Source organism: Glycine soja, chromosome 3, assembly GCF_004193775.1.
Source record: "Glycine soja cultivar W05 chromosome 3, ASM419377v2, whole genome shotgun sequence".
NCBI classification, from domain to species: domain Eukaryota; kingdom Viridiplantae; phylum Streptophyta; class Magnoliopsida; order Fabales; family Fabaceae; genus Glycine; species Glycine soja.
This window is the reverse complement of record NC_041004.1, coordinates 24,590,119-24,604,580: the sequence shown is the minus strand read 5'-3', so window position 1 is coordinate 24,604,580 and position 14,462 is coordinate 24,590,119. Positions and strand designations below refer to the sequence as shown.

The 14,462-nt window shown below is 38.8% G+C and overlaps 1 protein-coding gene across 4 annotated transcripts in view; it reads right to left on the bottom strand.

Annotated features, from left to right (window-relative positions):
* The window catches only part of LOC114406323 (sterol 3-beta-glucosyltransferase UGT80A2-like), a 54,229-nt gene that overhangs the window by 23,206 nt on the left and 16,561 nt on the right, over positions 1-14,462 (bottom strand). For all 4 annotated transcript variants that reach the window (XM_028369010.1, XM_028369011.1, XM_028369013.1 and 1 more), the window contains 4 exons: positions 13,498-13,668; positions 6,874-6,937; positions 6,667-6,724; positions 6,391-6,568 (listed from right to left, as the gene is read on the bottom strand). In XM_028369010.1, the coding sequence (XP_028224811.1) occupies positions 6,391-6,568; positions 6,667-6,724; positions 6,874-6,937; positions 13,498-13,668 (471 nt within the window). The remainder of the gene's footprint in view (positions 1-6,390; positions 6,569-6,666; positions 6,725-6,873; positions 6,938-13,497; positions 13,669-14,462) is intronic.

Below are 14,462 nucleotides of genomic sequence, written 5' to 3'. Positions count from 1 at the left end.
TTGTGAATCGTTTGCAAAGGTAATAATAGGTATATTGTCGGTCATGGAAAAGGATGACAAAAAAGAGTGATTACCAAATATGTGACCAGATGCACTGGAATCAAGCACCCAAGGACCTGGAGTAGGAAACTGTGAGATACAGGCAAATGAATTACCAGATTGTGCTACCAAAGCAGCGGCACCAGAGTTCTGACGACTCTCACACCACCGGAGAAAATCATCATATGTTGCTGGGGTGACTCATGGTTGCTCAGTAGTTGGAGGTTTATCAGCTATTGAGGAAGAAGCCACATTAGCTGAATGAGCAAGCCTGTAATCAGGAGGCTTGCCATTTATTTTCCAGCAACGATCAGTAGTGTGATTATCCTTATGGCAATGCTCACACCACCTATGTCAATTCTTCCAAGACCGTGTCAACCCACTGTTCTGAGAGGCAAGAGCAGAAGTATCACCCACCAAAACTGAAGATAAGGTACTAGTACGTTTAGGTAGAACCTATAGAAGAGCAGAAGATGTCCTAGTCATAGTAGGAAGTGCTGGAGACCCCAAAATCTGGTCACAGGTAGCAGAGTACTCCGGAGGCAAGCCAAAAAGGGCAAACGTCATAAAGAAGGTACTGCGATTTTCAAGTTCCTTCTTGGCTTCTTCAGGTTTCGCAACAGCAGGAGGGAAAAATTCATTGCAGTCATGGAGTGCAGGATGGAGTCTGCCAAGATAGATTGACATTGAGCCATCAAACCATTGTGGAGCAACGAGAGTCATCAACTCTTAGCACACTGCATACAGCATTGAGCGTCATTAGTGTAGAGAGCTCTTGCTTCTGACCAAACCGATTCACATGTAGCATAAGGGCGAAAAACCGGTTTGATAGAAGGGTAAATGGTGGATTTGATGACACTGCATAACTGGGCATCAAGCTTTAGCCACTTAGCACACTCAGTTTTCGGTATAGAATCAACAATAGAAGTGAGGTGTTCTTTGTACCCTTGACCACTAATCCAAAGGAGAATGTCAGAAGCCCATGTAGAGTAATTGGAACTGTCCAACTTCTCTGTGGAAAGTGTGAAGTTTGAAAGCAAGGCCTCAAGTTTAGATGTTTTAGTAGCTCTAGAAGACGCCATAGGACACACGAACAGAACCTGCAACAACAATGAATGATAAAGCAGAAGTCTAGACAACAAAGGGGGTGCAAGCACTACAAGTCTGATTGCCCCCAAACTCTAGGGGTTAGGTCGCAAGGAGGGGGGGTTGCCGGCATGCAAAACACTGCCTGAACGAAGGCTCCACACGCTGACAGTGCACGTCTGAGCGTGGCTGTTTGGCATATGGAAAAAAAACATGCATGAGGGCACATCTGTGACCGGAAAAGGATGTCGTCAACAGTGTTGTGTAGATCGGCGAACCACGATTCCGACGATGGTGTTGGTGCCGGAAAAAGTCGTTGGACGGCGGCGGATCGTCGGAAATGTCTTTGGGGACAATGGTGACAAACAGAAATGTTAACCGGAGAGAGAGAGAGAGAGAAAGCTCACGGTTCATGAAAAAAAAAATCCTTCGGGGACAATTGGTCATCCAGGCAAGTACGGTTCCAAAGGCTGCCTTTCTTAGAGGCTCTAAATACCATGTTGAAAAACAGAAACAGAGAAAGGCAGAAAACACCATGTGTCTAGAGACCTCACAGATGCCAGTTTATATAGTATTATTGCATTGATTACAAATAAATAGAGTAGATAACATTTCATCTAAACATTGCATTGATTACAACATTGTAAGGGTAGTTGTTCCAACAAAGAATAGTTATTAATGTACCTAGTTAGTCACATATTCATGTATCTAGGAATTCACATGCATGTACATAGGTACTAGAACTTCATTAATATTCTTGTAAATTTCAAATTATATTTACTCCCTAAGTCTATATAAATATAGATCAGCTGAGTGGGTTAAGCACTCAAGCATTTCACAAATTCTAGTCTCTTCAACATGGTATCAGAGCCACCTTGTTTGTTCTTTAAAGGTTTCTGCATCTGGTTAGCAGAACCTAAAGTCCCGTCTTTGTACCTTTGTCCAAACAGCAACCTCAATATCCAAAAGTCCCTTCCACCGATTAGACAACTCTTTGACAAGTGTTGAAATGGCTTCAGACTCTTGGAAAACTGATGGTCCTGTCTTCTCTATCTCCGGAACACCAACAATCACTTCAGAAAAATTGAATGGAAAAAATTATTTAGCATGGTCAGCCTCTGTTGAACTTTGGTTTCTTGGCCAAGGTTATCGTGAACATCTAGAGCAATCCTCAAAAAAGATTTCAGAAGACAAATGCGAGCAGTGGAAGAAACTTGATTATCAGCTTTGTGCTCTCTTGTGGCAGTCTGTTGAGCCAGCTATACTGACAAATTTCAGAGCCTTCAAAACTTGTTATTCTTTCTGCAAAAAGGCCCAAAGTGTTTTTGCTAATGACATTCAACAATTGTATGATGCTGCTCAGAAATTGACCACTCTTAAACAAACTGATCATGACATGGTTGCATATGTTTCGAAAGCCCAATCTGCAATGGAGGAGTTAAAATTATCATTGGAAGCCGATAACCTTGAAGACATAAAGACGAAACTTGATAATCTATTTATGGTGTTGGTACTACGTGGGATGCATCCAGATTTTGATCATATTCGTGACCAAGTCTTAACTGGCCAAGAAGTTCCTTCTCTAGAGAATTTAATTACTCGGCTCATTCGAGTCCCCTCACCAAAAATAGGAGGAAATTCATTTGACAGTATTGAAACTTTTGCCATGGTATCTAATCGAGGGGGACAAGGTGGTCGTGGAAACCGAGGAGGACGAGCTGGAAGAGGCCCTCAATGTTCTTACTGTAAGAGTGTGGGCCACACACAAGACACTTGTTATTCTATTCACGGATTCCCCGAAAATCGATGAATATTTCAAAGTCTGAAACATCTGAGATAAAGTTTTTGGAGGCTGATTATCAAGAGTATCTCCAGCTAAAAGCTGTCAAGGAATCTCAAACATCATCTGCTATAAGTGGTCATAACTCCACTACCTGTATTTCCCAATCTGATAATAATCAAAGTCCATGAATAATTGATTCAGGTGCTTCTGATCACATTGCTGATAATAGTTCATTATTTTCATCCCTCTCTCCTAAAATTCCTCATTTCATTACTTTAGTCGATGGTTCTAGAGTTGCAGCAACAGGAATCGGCCATGTATCACCCACTTCTTCTTTATCTTTAAACTCTGTTTTTCTGATACCTAGTTGTCCTTTCAATATAATATCTCTTAGTCAGCTTACTCGTTCTCATAATTGTTCAGTAACATTTAATGCTAACTCCTTTGTCATATAGGTGGTACGGATCGGACGATTAGCGTAAAACATGAATCTCATGGTCTTTACTACCTCAAGCCTAATCTTTCTTGGGTTTGCAGTGCTGCCACATCATCAAAGCTCCTTTATGAACGTTTGGGACACCCACATTTATCTAAATTAAAAATAATGGTTCCAAGTCTTGAAAAAATAAAGGACCTATTTTGTGAGTCATGTCAACTAGGAAAGCATGTTCGTTCTTCTTTTAGGCATGTTGAAAGTTGTGTTGATTCCCCTTTTTCGGTTATTCACTCTGATATATGGGGTCCTAGTCATGTTTCGTCTAGGTTATAGATATTTCGTTATTTTCATTGATGAATTTTCTCGATATACTTGGGTTTTCTTAATGAAAGAACGATCTGAAATTTTGTCCATTCTCACTTCTTTTGTTAATGAAATTAAAACTCAGTTTGGTAAAACAATTAAGATCCTTAGGAGTGATAATGCAAAAGAATACTTTTCTTCTGCTATTTCTTCTTTTTTGTCAACGCAGGACATTCTCCATCAGTCCTCTTGTCCTCATACTCCTCAACAGAATGACATTAAGGAAGAACAGGCATCTTGTTGAGACTGCTCAGACATTATTACTTCATGCCAATGTACCTATCCGACATTGGGGTGATGCAGTTTTGACAGCTTGTTTTTTGATAAATCGGATGCCTTCTTCCTCTATTAAAAATAAAATACCACATTCCATTTTGTTTCCTAAAGAACCGTTGTTTCATGTTGATCAACGTATTTTTGGATGCACCTGTTTTGTTCATAACTTGTCTCCAGGTCTTGATAAGCTTGCTGCTCGAGCCATCAAATGTGTTTTCCTTGGATATTCTAGATTACAGAAAGGTTACCGATGTTACTCTCCTGTTCACAATCGTTATTATATCTCTGCAGATGTAACATTTTTTGAAGAAAAACCATACTTTGCTCCCTCCATGGTTGAGTCCTATACTCTTCAAGAAGTTTTTCCTATTCCCTATCTTGGTCCATCACCTTCTTTGCAAGAATCAGAGTCAACTAGAGATTCTACCATAGATATTCCTGACAATCCTCCACTTGAGCAAACTCAAAGATCACCCATCATATATCAACGTCGTCCTCGAATTCCTGACATAGAACTTGAAGGTAATGAAAGACCAGTTGAATCATGTCCTACTCCAGCGGACAACCCGACCATGGACCTACCCGAAGAGAATCTTGACTTGCCCATTGCTCTTAGGAAAGGTACTCGATCTACGCATAATCCTTATCCTATTTATAATTTCTTAAGTTATCATCGTCTCTCTTCTTCGTACCATTCTTTTGTTTCCTCTTTATCTTCTGTTTCTCTTCCTAAAAATCTTTGTGAAGCACTTGATCATCCAGGATAGCGACAAGTCATGATTGATGAAATGCAAGCTTTGGAGCATAATGGTACTTGGGAGCTGGTTCCTCTTCCCCCAGGCAAGAAACCTGTTGGTTGTCGATGGGTATATGCTATAAAAGTTAGGGCCAATGGACAGATTGATCACCTCAAAGCTCGATTGGTAGCCAAAGGTTATACCTAGATTTATGGCCTAAATTATGGAGATACTTTCTCCCCTGTGGCTAAAATTACTTCTATTCGACTCTTTCTTGCCATAGCTGCCATCGTCATTGGCCACTATATCAGTTGGATATTAAAAATGCATTCCTACATGAGGAATTTGAAAAGGAGATTTATATGGAGCAACCACCAGGATTTGTTGCTCAAGGGGAGTCTAGCTAGGTTTGCAAACTTCGAAGGTCTCCTTAGGGACTCAAACAATCCCCACAAGTTTGGTTTGGAAAATTTAGCTCAATTGTTCAAGTTTTTGGGATGAAATTCAAGCTTCCCAAACAATCCCCACAGAGATTGGTTGGGAAGCTTATCTACCTCACTATTACAAGGTTAGATATTTCCTTTGCAGTTGGAGTGGTGAGTCAATTCATGCAATCTCCTCATAATGATCATTGGGATGCAGTAATTTGAATTTTGAGATACATTAAAAGGACCCCAGGACAAGGACTACTTTATGAAGATAAAGGAAGCACTCAAATAGTTGGATTTTGCGATGCAGATTGGGCAGAATCGCCCAATGATAGGCGTTCCACTTTAGGATATTGCGTGTCTATTGGAGGAAATCTTGTCTCACGTAAGAGTAAGAAGCAAAATTTTGTTGCAAGTTCTAGTGCAGTGGCTGAATATAGAGCTATGGCTGTAGCCACATGTGAGCTCATTTGGATTAAACAACTTCTTCAAGAATTGAAGTTTGGAAATACTCACAAATGAAGCTATGTTGCGATAATCAGGCAGTCCTACATATAGCTTCTAATCCGGTATTCCATGAGAGAACTAAGCATATTGAGATTGATTGTCATTTTGTTCGGGAGAAAGTCCTTTCTAAGGAAGTTATTACTGAATTCATTAGTTCTAATAATCAACTAGCAGACATCTTTACAAAATGTCTAAGGGGACCAAGAATTCAAAATATTTGTTCCAAGCTTGGAGCATTTGACTTATATGCTCCAGCTTGAGGGGGAGTGTTGGAATTACAACATTGTATGGGTAGTTATTAATGTACCTAGTTAGTCACATATTCATGTATCTAGGAATTCACATGCATGTACATAGGTACTAGAACTTCAATAAAATTCTTGTAAATTTCAAATTGTATTTACTCCCTAAGTCTATATAAATATAGATCGGCTAAGTGGGTTAAGCACTCAAGCATTTCACAACTTCTAGTCTCTTCAATAAAATCAAAGATGCAGTTTACATATAGCACTAAATGGAAAGATTAGTGCTTGATATTCAACATTAAGCATTATTTTCATTAGTCAGAAAGATCAAAATAATAATTATAGTAAAACACACAAACATAGAGCTCAGACTATAAAAATCAAGGGACTTAGTATAACAATATATTTTTTTTTGGAAGGCCAAACTTAATATAACATATAACAATGACTACATAAACAAAATGTGAAGAGTGGAATCTAGAGAACCCACCTTTTGGTTTAGGAACAAGATGAGGACTCCATATATATGCATGTGGAACATCAGTTTCAGAGCCTTGTGAGCCACTTAAATATGTGACTGGTCGTAGCTTCAACTTTTTCTTCCTAAGATCATTAATCATGTCGCGTATTCCGAGCCAAATCAAAGAGTCAACTATTTGATATGAAAGCTGAACAGATATAAATGACCAATATTTAGTTACACTTAAACATGAAGGAAAAAAATTAGGAGGGGGTGATAAGAAAAAGCAATGAATAAAGAATTCACCCTATAACCAGCCTGTTGCTTTACACGTGACAGCGGATGCGGAAATTCGGTGGTTGGCCTGGGGTAAATGATAAACTACTTGTATAAAATGCAAAATTGACTCACCAAGAAAACTAAAAGAAACACAACCAATTGTTAAAGAACTAGTAAAAACAATTAACGAGAAAATAACTAAAGAAATGATTGTGACAACAAGAGGAAACTTACGTCCATGGCATTGTGAAAAAAATATGAATTGGAATTTTAAGTGCCTCTGCCACATGGGTATGTCCTAAAGATGTATCAATGTCAATGGCAAAGTACAACATAGATATGCATCAAACAGTCATATTTGCTAGTTTAATTAGACAAGCACAAAGAAAGGATCAAGTAGCAAGAAAGGTGAAAGAAAGATAATGATATTAGAAAGAGTAACCCAAAATAGAAAATGGAGTGAAAAATATTTCATGACAACTTTAAAAAAAAAACTAGCATTCCTTTCATGTTGTTGAGATATGATATGAATTTGTTATGATACTATGGAGATTTAAGAGATATGATTTATATCTTTAATAGCTTATTTCTAGGAAACCTCTTATCTTTTCAGTAATCAGTATCTAGAATTTTATCTCTAAGATTTAGATTAGATTTTATTCGATATGTTGAGAGAAAAGTTTTTGTGTAACAGAGAGAGAACAGATATTATTGAATATGACAAAAGTTAGTTACAGAGAGGTATTTATAGACCTCTGAGCTGAGTACAAAACTATTAATAGCAAAGAGGGAGGTGCTGTTAGTTTTTACAAAACTGTTTTAACAGTTATACAAATATATACTCTAATACCCCCCTCAAACTCAAGGGGAAGAGTTTTCAGAGGAAAAACTCTTTACATTGAGTTTGTCCCTGAGAAATTCAAATCGAACTGAAGAAAGAGGCTTAGTAAGCATGTCGGCCAACTGATCTAGAGCTGGAATATGCAAGATGAAAAGCTGTTTGGCCAGAACCTTTTCCCTAATGAAAAAGACATCAATCTCCATATGTCTAGTGTGACTGTGGAACAAAGGATTATGAACAATGGACGCAGCACTCTAATTATCACAGTAGAGAACAGGAGTGGTAAAAGAGACTTGCAACTCTGTTAGCAAGGCATGAATCCATGTCAACTCAGCAAAGGTTTGAGCCAAACTACGGTATTCAGCTTCAGTGCTGGACCTGGCAGTGACCTTTTGTTTGCAAGACCACCAAGATATTAGATTTGGACCAAGAAAGATGGCTGCCCCTGAGGTGGAACGCCTGTCATCCACGTCAAACGCTCAATCAGCATCACAAAATGCACGAAGAGCCAAGGGCTTGGTAAGAGAAGCAGGCTGAAAAAGTAACCCATGAGACAAGGTACCTTTGAGATACCTCAAAATCATTTTAACTGCTGCCCAATGAGATTCAAGAGGTTTAGCCATAAACTGGCAGACTTTATTGACAGCAAAGCTGATTTCAGGTCTAGTTAAAGTAGCATACTGTAGTGCACCCACCACTGAATATATTTGCTTTGAGTCATCACTATTGAGTTATTAGGTAGATACTTGATCTCTAGGCCCAAGAAATAATCCAAATGACCAAGTTGCTTAAGAGAGAAGGCAATGAGTGGTTTAGTAGTTAACTACTGAATGAGAGAAGTGGAACTGCCTGTGATTATAATATCATCCACATAAACCAGAAGATAGACAATGTGATTCTGATGCCTGTAGATAAACAGGGAAGAATCATACTTGCTGAACACAAAACCAAACTGAAGAAGAGTAGACTTTAACCCATCAAACCACTGCCTTGGGGCTTGTTTTAAGCCATAGAGGGCCTTGTTAAGTTTGCAAACAAGAGACCTATCCCCAACTTCAAAGCCAGGAAGCTGTGTCATAAACACTGATTCCTCAAGAACCCCATTTAAAAAGGCATTGTTTACATCCAGCTGAAACAGCTCTCAACCATGTGAGAGAGCAAGGGTAAGAATAGTACGAATCGTGATAGGCTTTACCACAGGGGAAAAGGTCTCATGAAAATCGAAACCATGAACTTGATGAAAACCCTTTGCTACCAACCTTGCTTTAAACTTGTTAATAGAGCCATCAGCATTTTCCTTAACTCTAAAAACCCACTTACATCCAATAGCTTGCCTGTTGGAAGGTAAAGGAACTAAGTCCCAAGTTCAGTTCTTCAGAATAGCATCATACTTCTATTGCATGGCAGCAAATTAATCTGAATTCTCAAGGGTCTGTTTGATAGTTTTAGGCTCAGAATGAACAAGAAATAAGGAAGGATGAAGTCTTGGATTGTGAATCCCAGACTTGGACCTTGTTTGCATAGGATGAGTGTTAACTAGAGTAGAGTTAGCAACAGGAACAGACTCAGAAGATGGTAAACTAAGGGTGGTGGACTATGATGTTTGAGGATGTAAAGGAATGGACTCAGAGGGTGAAGATTGTTGAGAAACACAATGAGACTGTAGAAGTGTTGACTGGAATAGGAGAAAAACCAGGGGGAACACAAGGTGCAGGAGAGGAAAGGGAAGGAGACAGTTGAGATGATTGGAAAGTATGACTCACAGATGGTGGGGACAGATTAGGACTAAGACTGAAATAGGAATCAAGATTCTTTACTGAGTTAGGAGAGAGGGAAATAGGTCAGAGTAAGGAAACCTTAGTTCATTAAACAAGGCATCTTTAGAAATGTAGATTCTGCCAGTTTAAGGCAGACACTTATAACCTTTGTGAGAAGAGGAATACCCTAAAAACAGACACTCTTGAGACCGAAAGTCAAGCTTGTGCGCATGATAAGGCCTCAATAATGGAAAGCATGCACAACCAAGGGTTTTAAGAAACTGAAAATCAGGGTCCTTGTTGAACCGAGTGACATAAGGAATAGCAAAGTTAAGGCAGTGGGAAGTCTATTAACTAAACAGATAGCAGTGGTAAAAGCATAATCCCAAAATTGTAAGGGTAAAGATGCATGATATAATAAAGTAAGACCCAAGTCAACAATATGTCTATGTTTTCTTTCAACCACACCATTTTGGTGATGAGTGTGGGGACAAATAATTTTGTGAGAGATGTCATGAGAGGCTAGAAGGGCAGAAAAGGGTCTATACTCACCTCCCCAGTCAGATTGTACACTTTTGATTTTTAGTATTAAGTTGTAATTCAACCATGGACTTAAAGGTTTGAAAAACAAATAGAGTTTCAGCTTTAGATTTAATAGGAAATATCCAAGTGTATCTGGAAAAAGCATCAATAAAGGACACAGTATTTAAAACCAGCATAGGAAGTTAAATGAGAAGGTCTCCACAAGTTTGTAAAAATAAGCTCCAAAGGAGAGTATACAAAAGTAGAAGAGTGAGAGGGCAATCTATGAGACTTTCCCATACAACAAGAGGAGCAAAAGTCTGAACAAATTTTATTAGATGAGAAAATATTACAATGATTGAAGACTAGCTTCATAACATGACTATTAGCATGACCCAACCTAGCATGCCACAAACTAACATTGCTAAGAGATGAAATTACAGAATTAGAAACTACATTGGGATTTTATTGACAGATGTATCTGCACTATACAAGTAACCATCTGTAACTGAGCTAACAGGTGAAGCTGAAGTGGACAACAACAGAGATGAATAGTCTTGAAGCTTGAGATTATGAAAGGAGTAAAGACCATCAGCACCAACAACTCCCTGGAGAAGGACTTTATTGGTCCCCTGAGATTTAACAAGACAAACGTGAGGATGGAACTCAAAGAAAACAGAATTATATTTGGCAAATTGACTCACTCAACAAATTTTTTGTTATTGAAGGAACATGCAATAATTTGTGAAGTTTAAAAGTGATTTGAGAGTCATTAGGAGACACAAATGAAGAGGAACCAGCAGCAGAAATACTTAAACCTTTCACCATTTCCTATAAAAATCTGTTCAGGCCCATATCAAAGTGACTAAATTGTTTGATGTTCTGAGGTTCACCGGTTACATGAAAGCTAGCACCAAAATCTGGAATCCAAGTGGAGTTAGCATTTCCATTTCCATGAGAAGTGGAGTTGGTAAGCATAGCACTTGGTTAAGTTGATGCTGGAGCAACAGTTCCAGATTTGGAATTGGGATTAATCCAAGTATTGGAGTTTTTGGCAGAACCAGAGGAGTAGGGAATGGGTTGAAGTGTTGTTGGATCAAAGAAGGTGAGCAATTTATGAGGCTAAAAACTCATGTTAGACCTAAAGTGGCAAACATTTGCAATGTGGTCATACTTAAGGCAAATTTGATTAGGTCATAAGTTCAATACTCAGTCATAAGCTCGTGCTCCTTTGGATGTCATTCACTCTGACATATGAGGGCCAAGTAGAGTCACTTCAGTTTTAGGTCATAAGTACATTGTCACTTTCATTGATTAGTTTTCTAGATGTACATAGGTCTTACTTAAACAAAGATCAGAACTATTTAGCGTATTTCAAACTTTCTTTAAGGTAATTCAGAATCAGTTTGTTGTTCTATTTGCATTTTACGAAGTAGCAATGCAAAAGAATATTTCTCAACTTCTAATTCTTTTATGGCTAATAATGGAATAATACATCAATCTTCATGTCCTCATACTCCTCAGCAAAATGATATCGCAGAGCGCAAGCATCATCATATCATTGAGACTGCACACACCTTACTCATCCATGCCAATGTTCCTATGATGTTTTGGGGTAATGTTGTTCTCACTCCCGTATACTTAATCAACAGGATGCCATCTTCTTCAATACAGAACAAGGTGCCTCATTCCGTACTATGAGATAGGTTTCTATCTTATATTTATTATTAGGCAATAATCAGATATTCTATTTTCTATAAATCAGTAATTGATTGATTCCTGTAATCAATACTGATTCTGTTTATGCATTATAAATAAAGAACAAGAGTGTGAAGTTAACACATAACATACAGTAAACACTGTTTAAATGGTATCATAGAGCTAGGTCAGTTTCTTTTCCTTTTTTTTTCAGCGTGCATGTTTCCTGTTTGCGTGAACAGTAACACAAAGCACTGCGGGCTTCCATTCACCACCGTTGAGCCTCCTTTTCTCCAGCACGGCACCACTAGAATCACCTCTCCCCCCCCCCCCCCCCAAGCTATCAAACCCCGCCTGACCCACCATCGTCCGCCGCCAGACGCGCCGCCACTTCACCAGCGCATGGACCTCACGCGCCTGCACTAAATAGGCACGTGAGTCTTTTTCTGGCTTACCCACTCACCAATGACCCCTCCGCTGCACTCGTCAACCTCCGGCGCAACTTACCAACCCCTTGTTTGGCACTTTTTAAGTGTTTTCTCATGGTCACTTCCGCTACGACCACTAGTTTCGTTTTTACGTTCGCTACTGTTCCGCTGATCCATTGGAAAAATTAACTGGGACCGCAAACTACAGTACTTTGGGCCGCTGCTGTTTAGTTTTGGTTCCAAGGCCAAGGCTGTGCGGATCACCTGACCACCAAACTGACAAACGTTCCAGCCGACAATCAAGCCCATTGGAAGCAAATCAATGCCTCCTTATGCAGTGTGCTATGGTTCTCTCTTGCTCCCAACCTTTAGGTCGAATACTAGGCTTTTACAAACGTGCTATGATGTATGGACCAAGGCCAAGAAAGTTTACTCCAATGATGCCCATCGTTTCTACAGTGTACTCACTAGCTTAATGAATATTAAATTGGAGAACATGGACATGCAGACCTACCTCAATAAGCTTGATCATTTGACTGCAGAATATTCCACTGTTTTCTACGTACTATTCCCTGATGCACCAGTGCTACTGTTCCTCCAAGCATCGCTTCTACATTTCAGTTGATGTTACATTCCTTGAGGACACACCCTTCTTTGCATCACCCCAAGAATCAGAGGATATCTCAGGTACTACCTATTCCTGACCTTACTCCTATCACTCAGTTCATGCCTGCCATCGATCAATCAGTCTCATTTTCTCCATTAGAGCCTCCTAGTCCTCAGCCATTTCAAGTTTATCAGTGTCGCCGACCACGTTTTGCTCCTGCCGAGACCCATGACAAACTGACGATTTAGAAGATTCACATGACTCATCTCCTAGACCAATCACTTCCCCTTCTACTTCGAATCCTCGAGTTCTCAGATGACCTTCCCATGTGACTCATCTCCTAGACCAATCACTTCCCATTCTACTTCGAATCCTCTTGAGTTCTCAGATGACCTTCCCATTGCTCTCCATAAAGGTACAAGTTCTAGTGCAATGCTCATCCCATTTATAATTTCCTCAGCTATCATCATTTATCCCCTTCACATTATACCTTTGTCTCTTCTATCACCATTCCTAAGTCTCTGCAGGAAGCTCTTTCTCATTCAGGTTGGTGACAGCCACGGCCTATGATTGATGACATGACAGCGTTAGAATCAACTCAAACATGGACTCTTGTGCCTCCTCCTCCTGGAAAATCCATTGTTGGATGTCCTATACTATCAAAGTGGGTCCCAATGGCTTTATATTATGCCAAATGAGTTTCTAGGCCTCTATAGCTTACATAAATCATCAACTCTAGTTAAATATGACGTCCTAATTGGTCAATCCTTGTCAAGTACACTTCACAATGGCTTTATTTTGCTAGGAAATCTTGTATACTGCTCAAATATGGCAGTGAAAACTGAAAACTTTCTCAAGCTTGCTCGCATAAGCTAATAAAAACACTAATCCAACATTATTTCAAAATTTAGAAACTCGTCATATTCACTTTATAAGCAAATATAGATGCACAAACTCAGCCAAGAATATTATTATTATCTACATGTAACTAACAAGAAAGCATACCATATGCAGGGGGGTTAGCAATGATTGCATCAGCTTTAAATGGGACACCAGAATCAATATCAGGTTCTTTACAGGCTGGAAGCAGAGAGTTAATAATTTCTTTCATTTGATTTCGCTGAATAGGTATCTCAGAAGGTCCCGATGGCAGAAATCCCTTATTTTTAACCATATCTGCTCAAGAAAGAAATCAAAAGTAAAATAATAGAACAAAGTTCTAAAGAGGACAGATATAAACTTTCAAGATCTGAACTAAGGCTCTGTTTGATTGGGAAGAAAGCGAGAGAATAGAAAAATAAAATAAAATTTGAATTGAATAGCAAATGGAAAAAAGAAAATTTTGAAACATTGATTGTAAAAGTCAAGTTTTCCTTCCATTTTCTCTTCAACCAAACAAAAGAAAATGCATCTTTATCCATCCATTCTTTACTCCCTATTTTCTTTCATTTCTTCCAAATACACCACTAGTTAATACCTTCTTCATGACACACATCAAGTTTATATGTTATATTTCCGTGATCATGTAGGACACCAAACTTATGAAAGTTTCAAATTTCATTGGACACTAACCAGCAAACAAAACAATGATTTGGGGGAAGTGGGGAACAACTATATGAGGTAGGTACTCACAAGTGTTCAGTGTCGGTGTTTATCATGTAACATTCACATTTAGAAAATCATAACAAGAAATATCTGACAGTAGGGTTAACTTATTTGAAATGCACGATGTTAAGAACCAAGAATTGAAATGAGAAAGAAAAGAAAGAATTTTATTGACTAGTAAGAAAAGAACAGAAAATAGGAGAGAAAACCCTCCTTCAAAAGGTTCTCCTCCACAAAGGATTTCTCCTTTCACAAAGAGCTAATGCTAAATTTACAATGACAACAAATCTGCCTCTCTCCTATCCTTCTACCCCTATTCATATCTAATAAATCCCTCTAACTAACTAACTAACTAACTCATTAAT